The sequence below is a fragment of the Harpia harpyja genome, chromosome 1 (assembly GCF_026419915.1).
Source record: "Harpia harpyja isolate bHarHar1 chromosome 1, bHarHar1 primary haplotype, whole genome shotgun sequence".
In the NCBI taxonomy this organism is placed as follows: Eukaryota; Metazoa; Chordata; class Aves; order Accipitriformes; family Accipitridae; genus Harpia; species Harpia harpyja.
This window is the reverse complement of record NC_068940.1, coordinates 32,130,442-32,155,347: the sequence shown is the minus strand read 5'-3', so window position 1 is coordinate 32,155,347 and position 24,906 is coordinate 32,130,442. Positions and strand designations below refer to the sequence as shown.

At 45.4% G+C, this 24,906-nt stretch overlaps 1 protein-coding gene across 2 annotated transcripts in view; it reads right to left on the bottom strand.

The window, feature by feature from the left end:
- LOC128141115 (uncharacterized) overlaps positions 1-24,906 on the bottom strand; it is a 210,509-nt gene that overhangs the window by 13,640 nt on the left and 171,963 nt on the right. Inside the window, exons 4-9 of one of the 2 annotated variants that reach the window (XM_052785669.1) lie at positions 24,572-24,724; positions 19,729-19,841; positions 15,518-15,619; positions 13,962-14,113; positions 7,910-8,023; positions 6,702-6,830 (exon numbers count right to left, since the gene is read on the bottom strand). In XM_052785669.1, the coding sequence (XP_052641629.1) occupies positions 6,702-6,830; positions 7,910-8,023; positions 13,962-14,113; positions 15,518-15,619; positions 19,729-19,841; positions 24,572-24,606 (645 nt within the window). In that variant the 5' untranslated portion in view covers positions 24,607-24,724. The remainder of the gene's footprint in view (positions 1-6,701; positions 6,831-7,909; positions 8,024-13,961; positions 14,114-15,517; positions 15,620-19,728; positions 19,842-24,571; positions 24,725-24,906) is intronic. The other variant, XM_052785679.1, reaches the window with a different exon arrangement.

Genomic DNA, 24,906 nt, shown 5'->3' with positions numbered 1-24,906 from the left:
ACCTTATCCCTACAAAATCCCGCTGAGGAAATCAAGCTGGAAAACCATACTGGGCTGCCTGGTTATTGTAAGCCTTTGAATGGATGGCCACCGTGAAGTTCAGCAGCAGGTGGCTGAGTATGGTCGTTTTTTTAAGGCGTGCAAAAGTGTTAAAAGCCTGGAAAAGCCAGCCCAGTTGTTTTTGCTCATCTGTCGCTCTAGGCAGTGAAATAATTTACTCCATTTCCATCCACCTTCTTCTATTTATTTGTATTGAGTTATGGTGGGGAAAGGAACCGTCTTAGATGGCTCTTACTTTCCTGGAGTCAGCAAGACTTTAGTTTTCAGCCTCTTATATCTCTGTGCTCCTAATCTCAGTGGTTTTTTTTCTAGCTGCTCCTGAATTAACTTTTATTCTGTGTACACAACACAAAGCAAACAACTGCACAGCAAAGTCCAGCACGCTTTTCCCTCTGCAGCAGGTAGGACCGCTTCACTGTATGACATCCGCAATTGATTGAGTATATGAAACCATAACACAAAGTAAAGAAAACTGGAAAATATATTGTTCCAAAAGTTATTGGGCGAGGCTGTGGGGAATTAATTTTCATTGCACTACAGCTCCAGAGACAGCAATAATAATGAGCTGCACTTAGCAAAAGTAAATACCTGTGACAACTGCATGTAGGTGCACAGGGCTCAGGCTGCTGCGCCATGTCAGCCGTTGTGTGCTGGACACCTCGTGATCACAAAGTAAGGGGAAGCATTTTGACTTGAGTTCTGGGGAGTTTCTGCTATATCTGAGCACTTCATTGGAAAGCATTGTGGTAGGAGTGGTATGAGAGGTCTTAGCAAGGACTAACGTCCCTGCGATGCAATAACTTGGCATTTTGATTATAGATTTTCTTTCACTGCATCCCAAAGACTTGCTTCAAACACGCAATGAGGAAGGTACTTCCATGGTCTTCACTGAACAGCACTGCCACTGCTCTGCCTTCCCGATTTCACTCCTTCTCACTTCTTAAATAAATTTATGCTCATATGCCGCAGATGAAGTTTCACCTATCCCGCCTGTTGCCAGAGGCTACTCATTTGGGATAAAGCAGACGTTTAATCTCACGTGCGTGATCTAAATAAAATGAGAAGAGTGAAAAGCAGCAGATCAGACTTTGGCTCTCATTTCGCTCTCACTTCTCCTGAGTCTGTGGATAATTTTTGCAGACTGTGATTCATCTGGAGGGGTGGCAAAGGGTGTGCGTGCACCCAGCAAGCCTTCGTGATGCCCAGAGAGAATGCAGCCTCATCTCCTTGTCTGGCTCTTCCAGTCCTCTGGCATCCCCACTACATCGAAAGGACATGCCTCCATCCCTTTCCAAAAGGAGCCTGGGAACAGCCGTCAGGCAGCAATGGTGCTTGACACGGTGCAAATCAGGGTGGTTTCTCCCACTGGTGTGCAGAGATGGGTGCTCTAAAGAAGCTGTTTTGGCCACGGAGCAAAGATTGTGGCAGCAGAAGCTGTGAGGTTGCAAGAAGGGCAAATTTGGTCTAAAATCAGAAACGCCATTTAGTTTCCTGACTTATAAAAGAGGATAATCACACTCCCTTTACATGGGTATCATGCCGTTTAATTAGTAAATGATTAATTTGTTAATGATTTCCCTGGCATGGAAAGCACTACCGAACAGCTTCTTTTCCCAGCCATGTAAATCTGTAGCAGAAGGGAGGTACATCTCCACCTTCTCAGGTCCCCGTTTGGTTACTCCCCCATTCCTCTGCTGCTCTGCCCAGATCTATTCCCTTGGGAGATGCGGCGAGTGAAACGCAGCTCGGGGAACCTCTTCCTGCAGCACCTCTGCATTAGGGCACGCAAGATTTCTGTGAAGCTGAGCTACATCGTTGCCCTCTCTGAAATGAAAAGAGAGAAGGTGTTTTCTTAGAGCTGGATGAGAGCTGGGAACTGAGTATCAGCTCTCCTGGTGCCCACCACTGCGCCTGACACGGAGCCACCTGCAGAAGATGCACGTTTGCATTGCAAACTTAGACGTAAACCATGTCGTTATGCTCTATAAACACTCAAATATCCCGAATCCTGTTTTATTCACAATTTCAGCAAATAAGATTATCAGTGGAAAGAGAAGGAAGCAGAAATGAATTGCAGCCTTGCTTAAGAAAAGGGAAAGAGACCCATTTAAGCCAATTTCTCCAATCAAGAAGAAAGGCTTTTGAAAAACAGATCAAAACAAGCCTCGTTTCTTTGCAAAGGGAGTTGATCAGAATGGCATTTTCCATAAAAAGGGTTCGAGAGGGACTGTGAGGAGGCTGGGGCCGATTCCCCAGGGGGGTTTGCACCTTCGTAGCACATGCTGCAGCATTCCCATCCCCTGGTGTGGCTGTTCTCCACCTTCATCTGGCTCCCAAGGGGTTAGCTGGCTACAGAGACAGATGAAAAGCTCCAGAAAGGTTTCCATTTTCCTGACCCTGCTCCAAAGCTTCCCTGACCGAGATGAATCTGCTCCCTGGCCTCTGGGAACATGTCACGTTTCAGGCAGCTGGGTGGTAGCAGAGATATGGCTCATGCCTATCCTCTGCCGTGGGTCCTGCCCTTTTAATTCTTGCGAGCGGCTTATCTGCCTTTCCTTATCTCAATCCTTTCCTTCTTCATGATGCCCTTCTTACCCTAACCTTCCTGCTATTCTTTTTCCCAGCCCAGCTAAACCTCCCTGGGGAGGGGGCTGCCCCTTTTAGAGCTTTTTGCCTGAAGCCACATGACTCCCAAGCAAGTGCTTTTTTTAGGGCTCTTGACTTTAAAAAGCTCCAGTTTTGGAGCTCAGTGGTGAAGTATAACTCTGACATTGGCATTGTGGTACCGGAAAAAAACCTGCTACAAGCGTGAGCAGAGCTGGACCCCTCGCATTTTGAGTGGCTTCATATTCCTTAGGAAAGCTTAACATGCAAACACACTGCACAAAAAGCCATGTATTCAGCTCTCTGCAAGCTGGTGAGATTGGCTTAAAAATAATGAGGTTTAAAAAATAGAGTAAAATACATTTTGGGCAACTTTCATCCGCTCCTTGGCTTTGGAGTGGTTTTCAGTTTGGCTCTGGGGACCACTTCAATCCCATTTCCAAGTTCTTCTCTGTACCCTGGAGGGCCAGACATCTACTTGAGGAAATCAAATCAAATCTGAGATTGCCAGAAACCCTGCAAAAATACTGATTGTTTTTAAACCAAACAAAATCTTCGCTCCAAATGGAAGCCCAGTCCAGCCTGACAACAAAAATCACAAGTTGGCAGTGCAGCCCTCCTAGCGAGGCATCCTTGCTGATTAGCGCTGCTGCCTCATTAACATGCATACTGTAATCTCATTTGCTCCAGGATTGCTTTGATGTTAATTCCAGCGTTTTGGTGCAGTGTGGTACTGCACTTTGTGTTTCCAGGCTAGCATCCCTCTCTTCTGCAGCCCAAGCCTTTTCTTTCTCTTGAATCTACCCGTGCTGCGACCACTAAAGCACCGGCCACCTTCACCCTCCCAGCTTGCGGCGTTGCCCTCCTACCTCGCAGCCTGGCCCCATACTGGTTGTGCTCTGCTTTCCGTATAGTGTTCTCTCCCTGTAGTTTTTCAGCCACCTTTTCATATATTTTTTCAAACTATACGCACCTTTTTCCCAAGCCCCGTGACTCCTAGGTAGGATGTTCAGCCACGAAGGTTGTCACATTTGGGGACAAGGGAATGAAACCTTGATGCATCCTGCCCTGTGCGGATGCTATACGGCTCATGAACAAACCTGCTCAGCCCTGCGCCTGCAGCCCGGCCAGACTGCGCTGCGTCCCTTCACCCTGACCGTGGGGACAGCTTTGGAGCAGAGAGGGACGGACAGACAGACAGCATCCTCACAAGGGCACCTGCCGAGCCCTGGTATCTCCAAACACGCTCTCTGTTCCTGGGGTTATTTTTACGGCTAGAGGAGAAGGGCTACGGGATTTCCAGTCGGAGCAGGAGCTCTGAACCTGCCTGCCAGCCCAGGAGAAACGTGCCCGCTCCCCGTGCAGCTGCACCCAGCCGTGGGGGCACGGCAGCCAGACGGGTCAGTGGCCACGGCCACGGGTACTGGGGTGCTGGCTATGGGCTCCACGCGCTCAGGGATGGCGAGCGCTGCATCTCCAGAAAGCACTGCGCTCGTGCATGCGCGGCCGTGCACGTACATTGTCTATAGGTGCTTCTGGGGACCGCGTATCCCAAATGGCTTGCACCCCCCGGGAAACGCTGGCCCCCTCCTCCTGGGTGACCCTGAGCTGGAGCACGGGAAATCAGCACGAGAAGCCACCGAGTGCACACGGAGTAGTAAATCCTGGTTACTCCAATGAGAAAATAAGTGCAATGGTGCAGCATGGACGAGGGCATCAGGCAGATGTCCAGCGAGGCGGGGTAAGAAAGTTTAATGCATGTCATTACGGGGAGCTGAGTTATCAAGAGAGCCAGATGTGTGGCCAGGGTCAGCTGGGGCTGGAAATGCTGTAAAGAGGTTTTGTTCAAAGCAAGATGGGGACTTCACCTCCCTGCAAAATCGATCATTTACACACTTCTCAAATGTGGCTTCCAGATATCCTGGGTGTTTATGACTGTGAGGGTTCAGAGCTACCTCAAAATACGGGCAGGCCAGAAAAGTGAGCCTGCTTTGTTGTCTGGGAGATCAACGACTTTAATAATTAGCATCTTACGTCTTACATAGGATGCCTATACTCAATTTGAATCTTAATTAGAGATGGAGAGGGGGACTTAGAAACCGTGATGTAGCACAACGCCGTGCCTTTCTCCCGCCTGCTTGGAGGAGGAGACCCTCCGGCAGGACTCGTGACAAACCCGCCGCAGCATCGGGGACCTCACCCTACTGCCGCTCCCTGGGGAGCGCTCAGTCCCCCCGGGGAGGACACGGGCTCTGGAGGGTCCCACAGCCACGTCACCTACACGCGAACAGCCCCAAAGCACGGCTCCAGCCTGCAGGGACAAGAGCCGGCCAAAGGGTCACGCACCGCGGGTGCCCACCCGATGCGTGTCCCCAGCTTGCAGGTGCCACATGTCACCAACACCTTCTGCTAAAGGGAGACGTGACCACCCCTGGGACCACCTCTTCTCGCAGGGGGGCACAGAGCAATTCTGGACACGGCTCAGGCCGAGGTTCCTGCCTGAAGTGTTCAGCAGCTGTAAAAATCCGCTGCAATTTAGGGACCAAGAAAGGGACCAGGGATGGGGGGGGGCTGTCAGTGCAGGCAAGCAGCTTTAAACCTCTCAGCCTACGTGTCTTTACACAGGGACGTGCATTAAAAAAATGCGAAGCATTTGAAGCCCACCATTTTAATTAAACTGATTTAACATCGGAGCTTGCGAGGGGCGTGGGGCTGGCAAACACAAAGGAGCCGCACAATCACTTTGGCTCCATTGTTGATGGGCTTTTGCTCTCTGTTTGTACAATAACCTATTGAACTTTTCCAGACTGTAATTCAAGACAGAATAGATCCTTGCAGGAGGCTTTTTTGGCAGGGAGCACTGAAGGCCTTGAATCAATTTCACTTTTCCAGCGTGGCTGTTTAATGTATTGATACCAGCTGGAAAAAAAAAAAAAAAGAAAAATAAAAAGGAATCAATGTTACTTTTATTTGTCCTAAGCTGAAGCCTTTTGGGTCCGTTCTTTGTGACACTGATACCATGCAGCGTGTGGCTATTGTCCCACCTTCGCCAGGAAAAGCAAAGACTGTTAATGCGAAACAAGGCAGGTTTTTTTTTCTCGGTAATACTTCCCGGTTTTGCAAAGGCTTAAAACCTTTTATAGGAAGAGAAAAGTCCAGCAATTGCACTGCCGCATGGCTTAGCTGGTTTTTCTAGCGATAGCGAGACAATACCGTGTAACGCCTCGGACTCTGGATGCGCAGCCAAGGTGGTGCTCAGGATCAGGCACGGCCCCATCGCTCGGGCACACGCCGGGAGCTGAGCACCGCATCGCTCCAGACAGGGCTTTTCCAGGTTCTCTTTGAGGATCTGGTTCAAAAACAACCCAGGGAGCTTCTGCCACGGTCTGGCAGCGCAGCTGGATCTGGCCCTACGAGGGACCCGTGCGGCATTGCCGGCGGGACGCCCTCATCCTGCGCATCCCGGGCAGCAGCGCAAGTACGTCTATGCAGCCTCAGAGCAAGTGCAGGAGGGGAGAAATCGTCATCGTGGCTGCAGCGGAGCCTGGGGTGGGCTCGGCAGCATGGTGCAGCCCACCATCACCCTTCCACGTGGAAGGATGAGGAGTGGGAAGGAGCTGGGGGATGTCCACAGTTTGGGTAAGATGGTAGGAGAGCGCAGGCTTCAGGAGCAGGGGATACACGCTGCGCACCAGAAGCACTCCCAAAAGACAAGGCTGTTAATTGTTACTTAAGCAATCAAGCTGTTTCCAGATCGCCTGGGGTGAAGCAGCGGCAGTGGAAGGTGTCTTACTGCCAGAGTGAGTAGTGGCATCGTCGGGGCCCCTCTTTGGTGGGAAACTTTTGCTGGGGGTGTGAATGAGAGCTGTGGGCTGCCCCAGGGGACTGCTGGTGTGGCATGCAAACATGAAGCACCTGGGAGAGAAACTAGAGAAACCAGCGGAAAGCGAGCATGCAGAGGGAAAGAAAATCCCTCTTGGGTTGAGCCAAACTTCCAGACAAAACCAGGGAGGACGACTGGGACAGGTCAGACCTACCCTGGGCTCCCAGGCATCCCTGCTGGGCCGGCGTGGCTTTTCCAGCACCAGAAGAGGAGCATTTCCCTGCCTTGCCTCCATCCCAGCCCTCCCTGAGCCATGCTGCGTGCAGAGGATCTGGCCTCCGTCCTGTGTGATATACATATATGTGCACCAACATAACATTATACATATGAACATACACACACAGAGATAGAGGATGTGCTTGGTGACAATTGCCAGTTTTCCTAGGAAAAGGAAAGACTGGATTTCACAAATCCTTAAGTGCTGTAAAAGGACAAATCCCGCTGACTGACTGACACTCTGAGAGTATTTTTCTGTTAGGATTTGCCCCAGATGAAGAGGAGACTGATACTGCAACAGTAAACTACAGGAAACAGGATGACAGTTTTGAATGGAATTTCACTTGCTGAAGATCTGCCCTGAAGATTTAGTCTTGGGTTTAAAAGGCAGCTGCTTGAGGGCCAGACAGAGCTTTCTGCCCTGCTGCTTACCAGGAGAGAGAGGGTAAAACACGTGCCTAAAATATATATATTTATGTATGCATTGCGAAGTGTCTGTGCCTCCCTATCTGATTAGAAATCCAAGCTGTCCGATATTACTGTAGCGAGTCCTACCAAAGGGAACTGGGAAACAAAGTCACTGCTAATAATTAGGTGCCGCAGTGTAAATCTAATCTTCATTCACAGCAATTTCTGAAAGACAAAGAAAAATCCACCTGACAAGGTGTTGGTGAACCGTACGATTTACCTACAAATCAAAGCCCCGCGTCTCGAAACTTAGCTGGGAAGGGGAAATAAATGGCAGGGGAGCAGCCGACGAGGTGGCACACACCTTGCAGGAGCCATCCCCGGGCAGGATGGGGCCGGTGGGGATTAAATGCCCAGGAGCATTGCCCATCCGTGCAGCCCCCTCCCCGCTGCACACGCGATGTACGCCTGACCCTCAGCATCCCCTCACTCCCCTTCCCCCCCTCCACTTATAAATCAGAGCAGAATTAATTCAGGCGCCGCGTTTTATTTGATAAACGTCAAAATATGTAAATACCGGGCTCTCTTCCTACAGTCGCTAAAACAAATGGAAAACACATTTATTAGCATAGAGATGAGTTTAATCAAATCAGCGGCGAGTACAAATTAGCCACAGGAAACGTAATGAGCTGGGAATTAATTAGCAGCATAATGGTAATAACTTTGCCTGCTGATTACCTTGCGGCCATGGCTCTCCCCCAGGGCTTTCCATGGGTTCTCCAACAGCTGATCTTTTCTGTTGCAGGAGCCCCTGAACTGGAACAGCATGGCCGACAGCTCCCATGCAACAGACTGGAGGAGGGGAGGGAGACAGAGCGAGGGAGGGGAAAAAAAAAAAGCCATGTGAGAGATCCACTGCCTTTACCTCCCCAAGCCACAAGCCCGTTTCTTCACCTATTGCTCTCCCAGTTTGTCCTGCCAGACTGAGCGTTCCCCTGTCCCTGTGTGGCTCTGGTGCGGGGCGGGGGGATGCTGCGCTCATGGGTGGTGGGTTGGGTGAGACATCTGGGTCACCTTCACCAGCTGAATATTGCCTCCCTGGCCAGGCACATGGCACATTTCAGAGCCCCAAGAGCAGCCGCCTTGCACCCCAGGGTTATTTCAGTGCTTTCAGCATCATGCTGCAAGGGGGTGATGCTGGACCTGACTTGTCCGAAAATAAATAGCCAGGCAGTTTTGGATAGGAGCTGAAGTTGCCTTGGGAAGGGCAGGAGCAGGGTGACCCCTGGAGACTCAGCTGGCTTTTTTGAGGAGCTGATGTTGCTTGAGAAAGGGACAATTGGTGCTCCAGGGGCTTTGTAAAGTGCTGGGCTTGTAAATTAACTGTTTGACACCAACAGTGATGGAGAACAGTGGGGGGCAGGGGCTGGATGGAGGAAAGGGGCAGTTTCTCTTCTTGATTTATTTGTATTCCTTCTGCAGTGCCTCTCCTCCTAACACCTGAGCAGTCCAAAATAACTTGCGCAGAGCCTTCCAGTGCCGCAGCTAAAAGCACTTCATAAGCCTTAATGAATCAAGCTGTGCAACAGCCCTGCGAGGAATTATTATTCCCAATGGTGCAGGAAGGTTAAGGGAAAAACGCTCATGTTTGGGGCTCTCCATTTAGATGCTCCAGTCCATCCTCGTGCACCTTCACACCGCAGCCTCCCATTCAAGTGACTGAGTCAATACTTGAGAAGTTAAAAAAAATAAGGCTAAGTTAAAAAAATAAGCCAGGCCACGCATTGAAGTGCTTTAGCAGGGATTTCTGGGGGGATTAACTGAGCTTCTAAGTTTAAAATGTAGTTCAAAGTGATTTCTGGAAATCGTATGGATGCTGAAAAGTGGGAGCACTGCTCCCAGGTCACTGGTACCTGCAGAGCCTTTTTTTTTCCTCTCTGCTTTGGATAGTTGGCTCCAGCCTGCATAAATGCTCCATGAAATGGAGGGACAACAATAAGGCAAAGGCCCAACACTGACAAGGACACGGTGATTTTTTTTTTTTTTTCCAGGGAGATGGTGTCAGTTTGGACTCGTGCATCCCCCAGTCCTCTGGGCTGTCAGTGGTACCTAATAAATCAGGCTGGTGAATCCAAGATGTGATGCTAACCATATCGCTCCAACTGCTCTAAACCGTGCCTCAACCATGCCAGTTGCTTGGGCCATCTAGGTTTGGACAGACGTTTGATTGGAGCTGTCAGGAGCTGGCGGACTGAAACTGATGCAAACAAGGAAGAAGTCAGCACTTTAAAAAATATATGGGTTTTGGATGGGAAGGGGCAGAGGTTCTTTCATTTACTGGAGACAAAAGAGAGAGAATTTTCACATTTTACAGAGCGTGTCTGTGCTAACGGGAAGGTATCTGCACTTTGGGGTTTAACTCCAGGGCTTCAGAGAAGCAAGGGTTTCTCTCAACACTGAGATGAACTTAGACCAAAATGAAGGCTCTGTCTCATCATTAAGCGTACAGAAACTTAGTAAAATCCGTATCTGACCTTTGGACGCAAAAATAAGTGAGTAGGCATACAAATTCCTGCTTAGACACCCAAGATAAAGCTTTCCAAAGTCCTCAGTATTGCCCTGACTCTGTTTTTCCAGGCTTTTCTGGGGCATTCACCATTGCCTTTAATTCAAGCAAAGTTGGGTCATTGATTCCACCAACATCTCCCTAACCGATTTGATCAAACCTGCCAATGTCAGCAGCACTGATGGCAATGCCTTGCCTCAGCAAGCTGGATGGTAGAAGACTTTGACGTCTTCACAGTTGTCCCTGAAAAACCTCACAAGTCCCTCCAAAACCAAGAGTCAGAGGAGAGAAAATGAGCCCTGCTGCACACCAGATCAGACCAGCTTTCATGCAGGGACTGAAATGCTTATTTAAAAGTCCCCAAACATGGCAATAAACTGCAGTTTGCTCCCCACGGGAGGTTTTGGTGATGTGTGAACTTCCGTGGGAGCATTTGCTCCTTCCAGAGAAGCAGAGGCAGAACAAAGACACAGCAACTATTTAGAGCCCACTCTGCAGAGGGACGTGGGAAAAGGATGTTTGCAGGGATATTTTCAGCATTTTTGCAAAAGTTCTCCTTTCAGGAGGCAGTGCTGGCTGCCCTGTTAGTGGCTTGGCTGGGCTCAAGCCTTCCTGCTGCTTGTTGGGTTTGTACCTAATGTTGAAGGGTATCCAAAAACGATGGGCGCTGTGGGCTGTGCAGTAGCTATCATCCACTCTCAAAGGCCGTCGCCGGAATGCTCTTCTATGGAGATCTCACTGTGCAGAGTCAGGGCAACAAGGGCCTGACCTCTGATGAAAGTTGCGTGGCTTCAGCTAAAGATGCTTGGGTTTTTACTCCTTTTAATGCCTCTGATTTTTTTTTTTCCAAGGGAGCTTGTGCAAGTTGACACAATAGATTAAACCATGAGTTGTAGTTGAAGAATCCTGTATTTTATTATCAAGGATAAATAATATCTCACCCAGAGGAAAGTGGGAGAACACAAGGTCACCCAGCATGCCTAAAGCTGAGCCTGAATAGGAGGTCTAAGTTGCTGGCTCGTGCTCCAGCCTTCCATGCAGCCCATGCTTCGTTCTGAAGGCAGAGGGTTTTTATTCTTCAAAGTGCCACTTTCCTTTGCTATCTGCAGACAAATAGGTTGCTCTAAGATGCATGCCACGAGCTGATTTTTGATTCATGAGAGCCTGAACCAACACTGATCATAAGAGAATCGACAGTGATCATAAAATATGAAAGGTTTTTAAGAAGGACTCTACATCATATTGAGGTCTGCAGCAGGCTTTCTGCTTCAGAACCAGAGGGGCCAAATGCAACTCTAGTTTATTAAGAAAAATGTGGAAATGAAAGCAGTGAGAGGAGAATTTGCCCCTGTGTATTCAAGGCTACCTAGTTCCGCAGAAGCTTTTAGGAAATCTACCACTTTAAGCATAAACACAAGACAATTTTGTTTTCATGCAATTTTCTTGCCAATGCTTTTTCTTAAAAATCTGTACGGCTGTCATATAAAATATGCCTTGGTTTGTTCTAATTTAGATTACGCATATTTGTCCTCAGTGAATGATTGATTAAGTGCTCTGATCTTGACTGCTATGTTAGCAGCAGGGTATCTGTGCAAGAGGATTGGAAATCTCATTGGATAAATGGTAGAGATGAAATCCTAGCTGTTATAGATCTGGTTTTCTTTTTCACAGCCAAGGCAAATGCTGTCTTCTTTGCAATAACAAACACGCTTTGTAATGCGTTCCAGGACAGTGCTGAGCCTGACTTTGTTTCTTCATGGAGGGGCTTTAAGCTGTCATAATACCATGGCACCAAACTCTTAATGTCACAGATATCACTGTAAAGTGGGTATCTCTGAGTTCACTAGATCAGTTGTGATTTACACTGCTGTAACTGAAAACAAAATGTGTCTCGCTGACATCTGCGGAGTTGCTCTGATAAAACCAGCATATAAGCAAAACTAGGGAAAAAAGATATCTCTGCGCAACTGAGCTCATTCAAAGCATCAAGCATGGTTTAGCAGGACTGCCCAAAATGGAAAACCTCCTTCAGGGGTTAGTTACCCTGTCAATCTCACTTTAACATCACTGAACCTGAGCTGTGTGCGAATGCATTGTTACCCACAGGAGCTGGGAGATATTTTCTTGCTTGTTTGTATAATCTTATGTCCCATACTTCTTATGGGAAATTATGTCAAGCTGTGTTTTGTCATCTTTTCATTTGTTTGTATTTATGAGCTAGAACTGGCACAACTAAAGGTACCTGAAAAGACGAACTTTAAAAAGAACGTATTTTGTTTTTCTTTAATATGTCTTAATTTCTAACATTGGTCTATTGCGTTGCCTTTGGAGCACTGTATTGCCAGGAAGGTGTGGTAACAAACCAGGCAATTTTCTAAAGAAAGGAGGATTTTTTTTCTCCTTTTCACTTTCTGAAGCTTTTCTCTGACCTTCTTGGAGGTGTAGAGAAAGCTTTCAAGACCATCAGAATAAATGGGTTGTTTACTGTGATGCTTGCAGCCTTGGAAAAAAAAAAGATAAAAGAATAAAGAAAAGAAAATCCCTATACCTGCTGTCTTCCAAAAGGAGACAGATGAGGTGTGAGCTCAAGAGAAAATATTCCAAAATCTGAGCATGATGCCCTCACAGTAGAGTAAAACAGAGAAAAGCTAAACAAAAAGGTAGTGACCCCAGGGGAGGCAGCAGGACTCAGCACCCTCCTTCTTTTCAGGGGGTTCAATGCTTTGGAAAAAAAAAAAAAAGGCAGGTTGCGGAAATACAAGGAGATATATCTTGGAAAAAAGTCTGTTCTGGCTTAATTTCCCATGATTAGGATATCATGTTTGCTATTGTCTGCACTGATTTGTTCACACATACCCGCACGCGCAGACGTGATGACCAGGGGCAGGATCTCAGGTGACTTCTGACGAGATCTCCAGACTCAGTCGCCGAACCGCGAGCCCTTTCCCGAGGAAAACCATGGCCTGTAGCCACATACGGAAGTGCTAAGCTGTGCTAATGATGCTGTGTTATCATCAGGCTCTAATGCTGCCTTGAATGGATGTCACTACTGTGTATGTTCCTGCAGATCAGTTGGTAATTACACTTGGATCCAAAGTAATTACGTTGAGACTTGCACTCTGGTTTAGAAGACAGAAATAACCATGCACTCGCCTGGTCCCACACGTAGCACTTGTGATGTAATTTAATAGCCAGCTACTAACGTGAAAGTAAAGAGACATTTCTCTTACATTTATGCCCTTTTAAATTAAACATCAGTGTTTTTTCCTTTGAAAGGAGCAGGGGCCAGCGTGCCACCGGTCTTTTTCCCACTCAAGCGCCCTCCTCTTTTCTTGACAAAATGAAATACTCTGAAGCAAAATAAATATTTATAAGCTCCTCCTGGTGTGTGGTTGTTTTGACAAAACAACTCAAGCAGGTTGCTTTGGCTTTACTCTCTGCCCTATTTAAATTTTAGGCAGGGTAAAACCAGCCCTCTAAAGGCTGGAGGAAGATGAGGCGTTTGGATGAATTTTGTGGTCTCTGGGCGGGGAGCGGATGGACCAACCATCCCTTTTTAAGGTTTTCCAGGTCACATCTGCCAGTGCATTTCCTCTCTAACCTCTGAACATTAAACACCTGGACAGCTGTAGCACCGCATTAAGCACCTTTTTTTGATGAAGAGCTCAAAGGCGAGGCAGACTGACGCCCGGAGCCCACGTATAAATGGGTACCTTCACTGTCTGCAGTTCTGTTTCCTAACCGTCCATTAGCAAAGCATGCAGCTTTTTTCATGTAGAATTTACTCTTTGTGCATTTCCAAATCAACCAGTCCTTCTGCAAATAGTCTTCTTCCTTCAGGGTGAGTGGCTTATTTTCGTTAGGAAAAGAAAGAGTCTACTGTGATCTCTTTCTTTTGGCAATGTCTGGGTAATCATTGCTCATAATAATGCCATCCCAGATGTTGAAACATCTCCTGTATTAATTTTACCCAGAAGATAATTTCCCTTAGAAATCATGTGCAAATCCCCTGTTCTAATTTAAGAATTAATTCAGTACACTAAATCTTAGCACTTCATCCTAGAAATGTTTTGCAGTGTCTGTTAACCCTTTGCAAGAACAACAACAACAAGCCTAAATGGGAGATTTATGGATTTAACTAAGCCTGTCTCTCATACCAAGCTCTGTTTGAGTCTAGCGCACAATATTTTGAAATGTGGGTCCCCTTTGACACCTAGAGCCTACCTGCTTGAATGATTTCCTTCTCAGAGAATCACAAATATAAGTTGATTTGTTGTTACAAATGTAGAGGGCAAATACACCAGTGGTCCCAGAGAGCCCCGCTCCAGTGGTGCCTGGAATTGTCATTCCACCCTGCATCGGGGCTTTGGCGGATGCTAGGAATGAAAATATGATGATTCCACATTTTACAAGACTTGAAGGAAAAAGAGGAGCTAAATGGCTTGTCTGAACCCGTATAAGAAATCTATGGGAGAGTTCGGAACACATCGCACTTCTTTTGAGTCCTAGACAGGGATCAGTGATACCTGACCACGCTTCCCTCCCTTGGTGGTCTCATGCATACACCAGTACACACCAGTCTACTACTGGTGTAGAAGTGTCCCATGCATTTGATGGGCTTTCTTAATTTAGTTTATAATGGAAACTACGTCAGACTCCAAACGGGGCAGTTTCCTGCCCTTGCACATTGTGACAATCTTAGCACATCACTAAGCCTTTATACTGAAAGTCTGACCGTCAGTGAAAACAATAAAGAAAATAAAGAGGCCAAATCTATGAATTTCATCCCAGCTATGTGAGATCAGAGTGCAGTCCAGCACACCTTCTACGGAGCAGGATGTTTCAAAAGCCATGAATCTTCTGTTTGTACTCTGCTTTGCCTTTGTTGTCTTATTTCTAGTGGTATTTGGAGTACAAAAGAATTTCAGGTATCGGTATTTTAAGTTAAAAAAAAATCATGCAAGGAATTGGTCTCTGGGTTTTTGCAGCTACACAGCTTGCAAATGCACAAACCCATATTAATAAGATCATGCCACCAACTATAAAGTGTACATGCAAACCTTCAGAAGATCACAGAATTCTTTCAGACAGAATTTTTATATGTATCTACAAATGTTTCCTGATTCCTACCATAATGACATGAATTTATTATGTCTCAGTGATAATATCTAGCTAGCTGCTTCATGCAATGTAATGTCGCATTTTGGATTTCACTGATTTTACTTCTGGTGATTGTTGTGTTTGCACAAGTGGTACCTCGTGCATTTTGCAGAGCAGAGGGCAGGCCAAGGACCTTCTCCAAAGAGGATTCATTTGGAATCACCTTTGATAATTATCATAAGGTGATAATAAGTAATTAGTGCCGGGACATGCCAGCACTTCCACTACCACCTCATAAACTCTCAGATACTGTACTGAGACTGCGCAGCAGCTCAGCCTCAGAGGAGAGGAATGATGCAATCCCAAAAAGGCAGCAAAGGAGAAAAGACAATGTGGCTCATAGTGGGGCAAATCCCATTTTCCTTTCTCAGAGTGATCCACTGTTAATAGTAAGTAGTGGCTCTGAGCCTGTCTTATTCACCTATGTGGCAATGCTCAGGGAGGTAAGGCAGTAAATCGATCACCCTAGAAAGGGCATACATTTCTCCCAAGCTGATCATCAGATTGAATGCTAACCTGGCATAAAATGGTACAGATCCAAGGAAACTTTTCTGATTTACACAGCCAAGACTGCACATAGCTCCCAAAGTCAGGAAAAAATGAAAGAACATGATGGTCACCTGTCCCATCCCATCCGATCGGGTTGCGGATCCCGTGCCAGGTGTCTTCACATCCCCCAAGTAGATCACATCTGCTGTCCTGTGCATCACTGAGAGGATCTGCTGGAATGAGAGAAACCATTTAAACCTTTTTCCTTCATTCACAAAAGTTATTCAGTTTAATGACCCCCTTGCTGGGCACTGCTAGTTAGTCCTGTTTGCTGCTGCTTAGACTTCATGTTTATTCTTTCTCTCTCATTTCAATAAAATAGGCTGGAAAAAAATACTGTTGTGTCCTTCTGGTCCTTAAGTAACGGAGACTGCATTTATGCTACCCTGAAATTCAGCATACTGACAACTGCAGGATGGATCTGCTGGCCCAGCAACTCCAAGCTTGTGCATTGGTTATTATTCCTCTTGATGAATTCACTTGGGGGATCTGCTCCTTGAATGCAAAGCTCTCAGGTCAGGACAAATGGAAAATGCGTTACATGGAGCGTGACATACTGTGAGTCCCAGAAATGAGTGCGTGTTGAGATATGTCCACAGGCAGTGGGATAAAGTTGTTCCTTTATCTCCAAGTTGCTGCTGGAATTTCCTTCTAAAAACCTGTGTTTGCAGCAGCAATGGCTACTTGCAGTGAAATATTGGAGTTTCTTGTATTTGTTACATATTGAGATTTAACAAGCTAAAATCACAGCTTTGTTCTTATTTGGTTAGTGGGGTTTTTAGCTCCCTGTCTCCAGTGTTCCTGGACTCTGACCATTCCCTGCAGTCAGAGACCAGTCCCAGCAAGGAAACTTTTCCCATGGGGACCAGTTTAGTTCCCTTCCATTCCTTCAGCTCCTCATTTGGGGTCCCCCTTCACAAGACACCCACAACCAAATCAGGTCCACACGCATCTCGGCCACCCTCCCCACCCACAACCTCGCAGGGCAAAGAGCAGAGCCCAGTGCAACTCACCTCTGCTGTGATGGGGATATGCAAGTTTCTCTGCGTGCTATAATCTTCCTTTATTTTATTATCTCCAGGCAGCACCTCTTAGCCTTGACATTAAAGTGCCCACCCTATAACTGCATGACTGGACATCTTATATTTATCTGCCAAACCTTTGTCTCTTGCCCTGCTCTAGCTATGATGTTAATGACATTCCTGTTTTCAGCCACAGAGGCGGCTGTCATTTAGGTTTTGTCAAGGAAATGACAAAAAGTTCCAGTATCAAATCTGAAATATTTAGGAAGCCTTTCTCCAAAAAGCAGAACTTTAAATATTGTCCTGCTGGGAAAGCTAGCTGTAGTTTTCCAGCAAACTTCCAGCCCAAATTTTCTGCAGCATCTCAGGATCTTGATCCCAAAAAGGAACAGTTTGTGGTGTCTGAGGCCCTGATCCTGCCACGAAACATGTGCTGGCTGGTTCTGCGGGGGTTTTCTCCTGTCTTCAGAGAGAGAGAGAGAGACACACACATAGTTTAGTGTTATTTAGTGAATTGTCACAAGACAAGCAAAGAGACAGCTATTCTCACCCAACCCACTGATCTTTCTAGAAGACTTTATATATCGTTTGTTTTGCTTTGCTGTTCTCCTGAGCTACAGGGTACTACATTCTCATTCAGGTTGTTTCATATTCAGATCCTAAAACATCTTGTGAAGGAGAGGAACTGTGTTTCTAGCCACATTTTGCAGCTCAGATCAACATGCTAAAGTCCTGGTCTCAGCAATAGCTTCCCAAATGTGTAGGACGTGGGAGGCTGACGTGTGGATGAGTTGATGCAATCAAGATACAAGGGGGCAGGAGGTCGCTGTTAGTTTGGTGGCCTGGGAGAGGTACTGGTATCTGCTGGAGATGGGAGTAGAAGTCCTGTGCAGCCTGTTGGCAGCAGGAAGGAGGAAAACATCACGGCAGAAAACGATGCCCACTGTCAAACCAAAGCAGAGCAGAGGTTGAAGAACTGCATCTAGATTTGCCTGTATTCTAATGCGCACCAGAAAGTCAGCTGGCAGGCAAAGGGAGGAAGGAAAAGCCAAGGGAAGAAGCTGGTGCAGGGCTGACTTCTGGGATTCAGTGGCTGTGCATGGAGAGTTGGACTGAGAGTCTGTGGGGGTCTTTGTCACTGCCTCACTGCAGCCCCAAGCAAGACTGACCATCCCTCGCCGTGAACACGCACTCATGGCAACTCTTGTTCCAGGACCCATCTCCTAGCTCGGTGTTTTAGCTGAGGACAGTGAGTGTTGGCACAATAGAGCATCTTCTTTTCTTTCCCTTCGTTTCCCCTCCCCTGGGGGAAAAAGTTGGGTTTAAAGACTGCTCTTGTTTGATAACTTCCCTTAACTATCAGCTAAATAATACATGAACACTGATCCACCACGCTGACTGATGACTCCCTCTGCTGACCCTGTTTTATTTTTATTGCTTGGCTCGGGCCAGTTCCTTCAAGTCCTGAATCATCAGAACAGAGACCTTGAGGTATTCCAGCCAAATCAATCCCTGGCCCATTGACGTATTGCTTTACCTAACCAACCATACAACTTCGCTTTTCCCTGATAATTTCTCAATTAATTGCTTTTCAGCTCTCATTCGTTACAAGGTCAGGCTGTGACTGGGCTTGTACATTCCCATCTCTGATAAACTCTCCTGGTCCCCTAATCAGCTACGACTGGGATTTTAGTTCCATTAACTTATTCATCATCTAGACATTTTCATCTTGGGGAGCTTGACTTTTGATTGTATCAGTAGTATCTTCAATTATTTAAGAGGACTTAAAATTCCCTTCTTACCTAAAAGGAAAATGCATTTTGAGCACTGAAAATTGATCATATTGGACAAGTGTCTTTTGGATGTTCGTATGTGCAAGCCCATGTTAAACAACTCATGCATGGCGACAGCATAAGAATTTGCTGCTGCTGAACATGTGTGTGCATGGGGCTGACTATATTAAGATGTCAGATATAGGGGAATGACAGTATGCTGATGACTAGTGGCTTACTAATGCTAAATCACGCCTGAGATTCTGTTCCATGATGTCAAACATTGATTCAGTTTCCGTGGGAAGTTATGCAAATGCCAGAGCCCCTGGATGAGATCTGAAACTGAAATTGCTAGCACAAAAAAAAAAGCTTGCCCTCTCCTAGCAATAAATCTTCTTAGAAAACCTTGAAGGGAGCTGCTCCAGGAGGGGAGCGCATTTTGAACATGCCCCCCTAGACAGAAGGTCTTATAGGACCCTTCTTCAGCTTTGGTGCTAGCTGGGAGCCAAATCCTTCGCTTCTGCTGCAACCTTCGGTCTGAGTCTGTGCTTCATCTTTGCAGCAGCTCGTCCAGTCCAAGGCAGCAACCCACTAGTGCTACTTACTACAAAATTAATCCTTTAACAGAAGCAGCAGTCTCTGTTGCACAATGAAATGCCCTCCATCCCAGCTCTTCTCAATGCCCCTCTTCTCACAATTTGCATCCAGGCAAAACTCCTAAGAGTCTGCAAGCTTCTTCCAGTAGGAAAACTAGTAGCAAAAACTAACAAACTGGCATCAGCTGGGAAATAGTACATTTCTGAACGGGATGATGGGACCAAGGAGTCTGGAGGTCCCATCTTGCTCTTTGTCGCAGGCTCCGTGGAAGCCAGTTGACTGAAAACCACCTTCCTAGGATGGTGTCGGGGGACCCTTTTAGATTATCTGAGCGCTTCAGGCTCTGAAGAATATCCATGGAGACAGGTCAAACTGTATTGACAGACTCTCCAGGAAGAAAAGCTAGTTTAATATTGGCAAGGCAAGACCTGCTGCATATTTAAAAGGAGCCTCTCCTTCCAGGAAATATGTGCTCAGGTCTCAGTTTCCTTTCTGCAAAATGCAGCTCATAGCTTTTAATGCTCATGACTTCATTGCAGACCGCAGAATTATGCATTTTTCTTGCAGAAGTCTATGCTCACACTTCTGAGTGTAAGTTTTCAACATTTGCTTAAAAAGAAAAGCCCACATTATTGCTCAGAAGGGCTTAAAAAAGATTAAAAGCACAGAAAATTGAAAAAGCCCCACACCAATAGGCAGTGCGTTGTAATGAAGGAAAGTGCAATAGCAACAACAGTATGAACTCTGGAGTGTTGCTTTGTTTGCTTTTCCCCCCAGACTGTAATAACTCACCCACCCCACTGGAAAAACTCTGTCCTTTCCTGCTCTTTCTTGATGCAACAGCATGAAGGGCCTTTCCAAGGTCTCTGTTGCTCCCTGTAAATCACGTACCAGAAGGCACCAACACTTGGAGGACGTGAAGAAACGTACAGTTCTCTCTCCGCCTGTTGCTAGGATTCACAGCTATACCCCACCGCTTCCCGGGGCTTCGGCTCCTATTTTGGCTGTAGGAAAAAAGAAGGAAACCTTGTTGCTTCCAGGCTTTCTGCATCAGGCTTCAGCAGCTCCAATGCCAACCCTTACAATATTGCTACAGTCAGACATAAAATCTTAATGCACGATAGTGCCTTGAATCTTACATTCTTCTGAAAAAGGTGAGTCCCCAGTAGTAAATGAAATATTAAACATTATTAAATATGAAGCAGCTAAACCTGGATTCCATTAAAATGAATCTTTCATAGTTTTCCTGTTTTTTTTTTTTTCCTTTCCCTTTTTTTCCCAGGGCGCGCAGTGATCTCATGAGCTTTTATGTGTCCTTTTAAAGACAGAAAAATCACAGGTAATTTAAGTCTATTCTATTCAGATTTATTTTAGCTGGAAAACAAATCAAGGCTGTGAAACTCTCTCATGGTCACATCTATCTCACTGAACTATTCAGCAGTCTATATCAAAGGCTCACCTAAAGACACTGTTGTAATGCCTGCTGACATGTGCCACCTATTTAGAAATCTTGTGTCCAGTTACACACTCTACTTTCATTTAGAATGGCTTTAATCTTCCACCATATGCTAAAAAAGCCCCTCTTGTCATATTACATAGGATACATTTAGAGCTGGTTTTGTTGCTCCTGCAGGTTTTCTGGGAGTTAAACTGTGACTAAAGTGAGTGCTGATGTGTGAGCTGGCAACTGGGCATCTAAAGGCATCTCTGCAAGAAAAAGCTTAAAATTTTATAAAGCTGCCATTAGTCTGGGATAGGTTGATCATGCAAACATGACTGAGGTTATGACTGCACAGATAGCACAGGGCAGTCAACAGGGTAAGCCGTGACTCAATATTGTTGCTATATTTTGTGACCCTAGTATTTGCACCTCGAAATTCATAAATACATGGGCATCTGCACAGGTTGGCTGAATCTCTGGTGCTAAAACAGATACAAAGGTGTATAATTCTTATTAGATGTATTTATGTCCTTGCATTCAGAATGTAAGCCCTCTTTTTTATTATTCACCGCTGTATTTGAACAGGGCTGATAGGAATTTTTAAAAGAGGATGGGAAAAAGAGCATTTGGCCTTGCTAAGAGAGTCCCAGAGCCTGGTTCTGCGTGAGAGCATTCCCTCCCTCCGGACCACGGGGACTGCTGAAGAAAGCTGGGTCTGGTGGGAGGTCGCATCTCCAGCACACACCTTAATTCTTGACTCTTCAGGCTGCTGCATTATGGTCTCCAAAACATGCATGCATTAATTTGTGAATCTACAGACACACTTTTGGACTGGAAGGCAATAACTACTAAGAAAGACGAGCTAAAATGGCAGAGAAGGTAGAAATCCATTAATTATTCATGACTACAGTTCCATTTTGTGCAAAAAGCCTTCTACTTTGCTTTCTTTAGGTCACTTCTGAGGCTCAGCAAAGTGGATTTAAATGGACTCCCCACTGCAGGAGCTCGTGCTCATGACTCCGGCGGTTCATCTGCACCCAGCTGAGTTTCGCATCTCCCCCTCCAGGAACTGAGCAAAGTGGGGGAAAAAAAGAAGCTGGTTCTGCAGCAAAGTGGGAGAACCCACGCTCTTCCCTGTTTCAGATTTTTGTACCATTTCTCAGATTTCTAAAAAAATAAAAAGAGCAAATTGTATGAGGTTATTTTCTGTGTTTAAACACCAGTGTTTTCTTTTTGGTGTGCTTCTACTTCAGCTGAGATGGTAAGAGCATCCCACCAGCAATGACCTTCTTGCAGCCTGACCAGAAACATACGCTCTTCGTCTGGTTTTGTAAGGGCTTTTTGTGCCTAATTCTGGCCTGGCACCCTTGGGATTGAGAGGAACAAATCCCAACTTTATTATTTATTTATTTTAATGAACTGCCGTTGGCCAGCTCATGTTTTCACCACAAAGGTTTCAAATTGCCTTAGAGCACCAGGAAACATGTTGCAAACTGCTATGAAGCTTAGACACGAACATGTCAAATAAGTGATCCACATGAGAGTAGATAGACGTGACATTTAGTAATCATCTTTCTTGGACAAAATGGGGCATTGCTGTCACTTTAAGTAAATCTCAGTCAAATTTCTCACATTTTACCATAGGGGAAGCAGGAGGCATAACAGTAAATTTCTCTTTAAAAAATATAAAAGATCAACCTTGGGAAAAAAAATGGTTGCCACAATTTCAGGTGTAATACCTCATCCTAGCTTGGCCATCCATTTACTTGCTGCTGATATCAATATGTCACCCCTAATGTTTACTGATGTTCACTTTGTAAATGACTTTTCCTAGCTGTCAGAAATATCTGTCACCAGCATCTCTTCCTCCTCTTTGCCTCTCATCCCCTTTAATAAAGATTAATATCTTTGAGGTTAAGTAAAAAGAACAGATACTACGTAAATGACACCATAGGTCTGATATTTAAACAAGATGAACATGTAATTGCTGAGATTATGTGAGCAAATTGGGTAATTCCTAGCCTAAATGAACACAGTTGGCTTTTGCGGGGTCAGTTAATATAAATGCACATTCAAATGAATTGTATATTGTGCAGGCATTTGGGCTTCTGAAGTTTCACCCATTGAAGAATTGTAGATGTCCAAAGCAAAAATTGGTGAGTTCAGCTTCTACAGCTTCTCTGAAGTACTAATATGTTTAAAAGACATGCAGAATGGGGATTCCATAAAAATATGGCACATTGGTTTTCCGTATTTATAGTCCACCAGTGACTTCTATATTAAACGGTTTCAGTCTATGAGTCCAAACAAGATTTTTCAACCTGTCACTCCCGCAGCTCAACCTGCTATATGAAATGCTAAACATGTTCTGTCTGCTTTGTACATCTTCCTTGACAAACACCTGGAGTAATGATTCCAGAATGAATATTTAGCTGGCAATTTTATGGATGAAGCACAAACCAGTTATTTTGGCTTTGCAATGCTAAGAGTAGTGAACATGCATTTGGCTTTTCAATTGCAAGATGCGACTTGGAAGGCGCAGTGGAAGAGATGATGGATTCTTCACATAAGCTATGCTCCAAGTGGCTCAAGTAAGGTTTGCCTGACCAAGAACTGCAGGATCAGACCAAAACATAGGATCATACCTATGGACCAAAACCTACAAGATCAGACCAAAACAGCTGCTGTGGAGGTCAAACTTAGACTTATTTTGCTGACCACCACCTTTGTTTTATACTTAGGATGGTCTTGTGGTTACGAGTGGAAGATATGAGGTTCGTAGTCCAATTTAGAGTTTCCTGCAGACCTCCCAGCCATGTTATGCGGATCATAGCTAATAAAGGAGGCAAACACCTCAAAAGGAACTTCAGCCCTACTTCCCAACCTATTAACCTGAAATCCTTTACTTCTTGGCACTCCAGCTTTGGATGTTAGAGCTCTCAGATACCTACAGCAATAATTCTGTGTATCCTCAGAGTCATAGCAGTTTTGACATGGCTGAGCCACTCAGTTTGTGGTTTGTACTTCTGCCCCGTTGGGAACTTGCACACAGAGGGTCTTCCACCCTCTTTCAGGCACCATCCACTGGGATTTCTCTGAACGTGGTGGAGACCAGGCACAGGGCGCTGGCGATCTAGGTCCTGCCGCTGCCTGCGAGCACCCAGACCCACCTCCCTGCATGTTCCAGTGTCTCCTTTTCTACGCTGGCGGGTATTTTGGATATGTGTATGTGTATGTGTGGTGGTGATCTGGCTCCTCTCCATCCTGCCTGTTCAAGAAGCATCCCTGGAGATGGAGAAAATCCTAAGGACTCATTGGATCAGGAATGGAGCATGAATGGGGTCGTGGCTTTGATGAAGACACTTCTTTAGGAGTGGAGCATTTGGTTCTGTTTTGTGCTTTATCCAGAGGCAGTTTGACATAAATTGTTAGATTTAACCCTTAAACTCTGAGTAAAACCCTCCTCCCAATGTCAAAGGCGACGTGCCCATCAGTGCCATGCTACAGCCTCCTCTTTGAGCAGGTATGTTTTGCTGTGTTGTGAACTCAAACTCGGAGATAACCGCAGTTCCCTGACTCCACAGGGATGGGACTGTTTGAGAGGCAGATCTCGCATAAAGGGCACTGACGGTGTTCCTCAGCATCACACAAAACCTTCCAAATATTGGCAAGCTGCAAAAAAAAAAATAGTAAGTACCAAAAGCCGACTCCTGAAGTGAGAATTGCGTACGTAATTTCTTTCCAGTGCACCAACAAAACTATTGTGCTCAGAAGATGACTCTGAAACTGTCTTTTGTTGTATTTTGTATGAAGTAGGATTTTCTATCTGCAATAACCACTGGGTGATTGTATTTCTAGGAACTAGATTATTTTACAATAAAAGAAAAGACTCTCTGATCGGTATTTTAGGAATCATATTATGAAGAAAAACCACATCTAAACGTTCCAGGAATATTATAATATGTCTTAAAACCAATTTAGTTTTGACTCACACAGATTGATATTTGCACAATTTAATGTACGGCACTGGTTTTCTTATACATACAGTTGTTTCTTTCAACTATAACTAACTTGATTCTTCATGTAGCAGGATCTGAAATTTTACACTGCAGACTGCAGCAAGCAGAGGTCTCTCTAGCGAAGGCATTATTTTACAAAATGATGGATGTGCATATTTATTTGCTCTGTGACTTCCATGTCAGGTTTGTCATATTTCCTCAAATTACTAGTTAAACCAAGGTTTTGTGTTTTGTTTTGTTTTTGTTTCTGCTGAAGCCTGCAGGCTCAATATACCTTATAAAAATCAAGCTGTAATTTATCTGCTCCATAGATCATGTGTAACAATAATCACTCTGGAGTCTGTGCTGGGTTCTGATGTCTGGCTTTGTTGGAAGAGATGTATGAAGTGAACAAAAAGCTTCCTGATTTTCATACTCTGTAATAAACCTGAAATATGGAGAGAAGTGAAACACGTATTTAAATTAAACTGTGGAATCATGACAAAGGAGTACAGAGAAATACACACACACCCAGACACATATTATGCAATGACACAGTATTATTTCTCTTACCAGATGGACCTCTACAAGTTATGTATACTATACGTCGCATACATATAGCAATTGAAC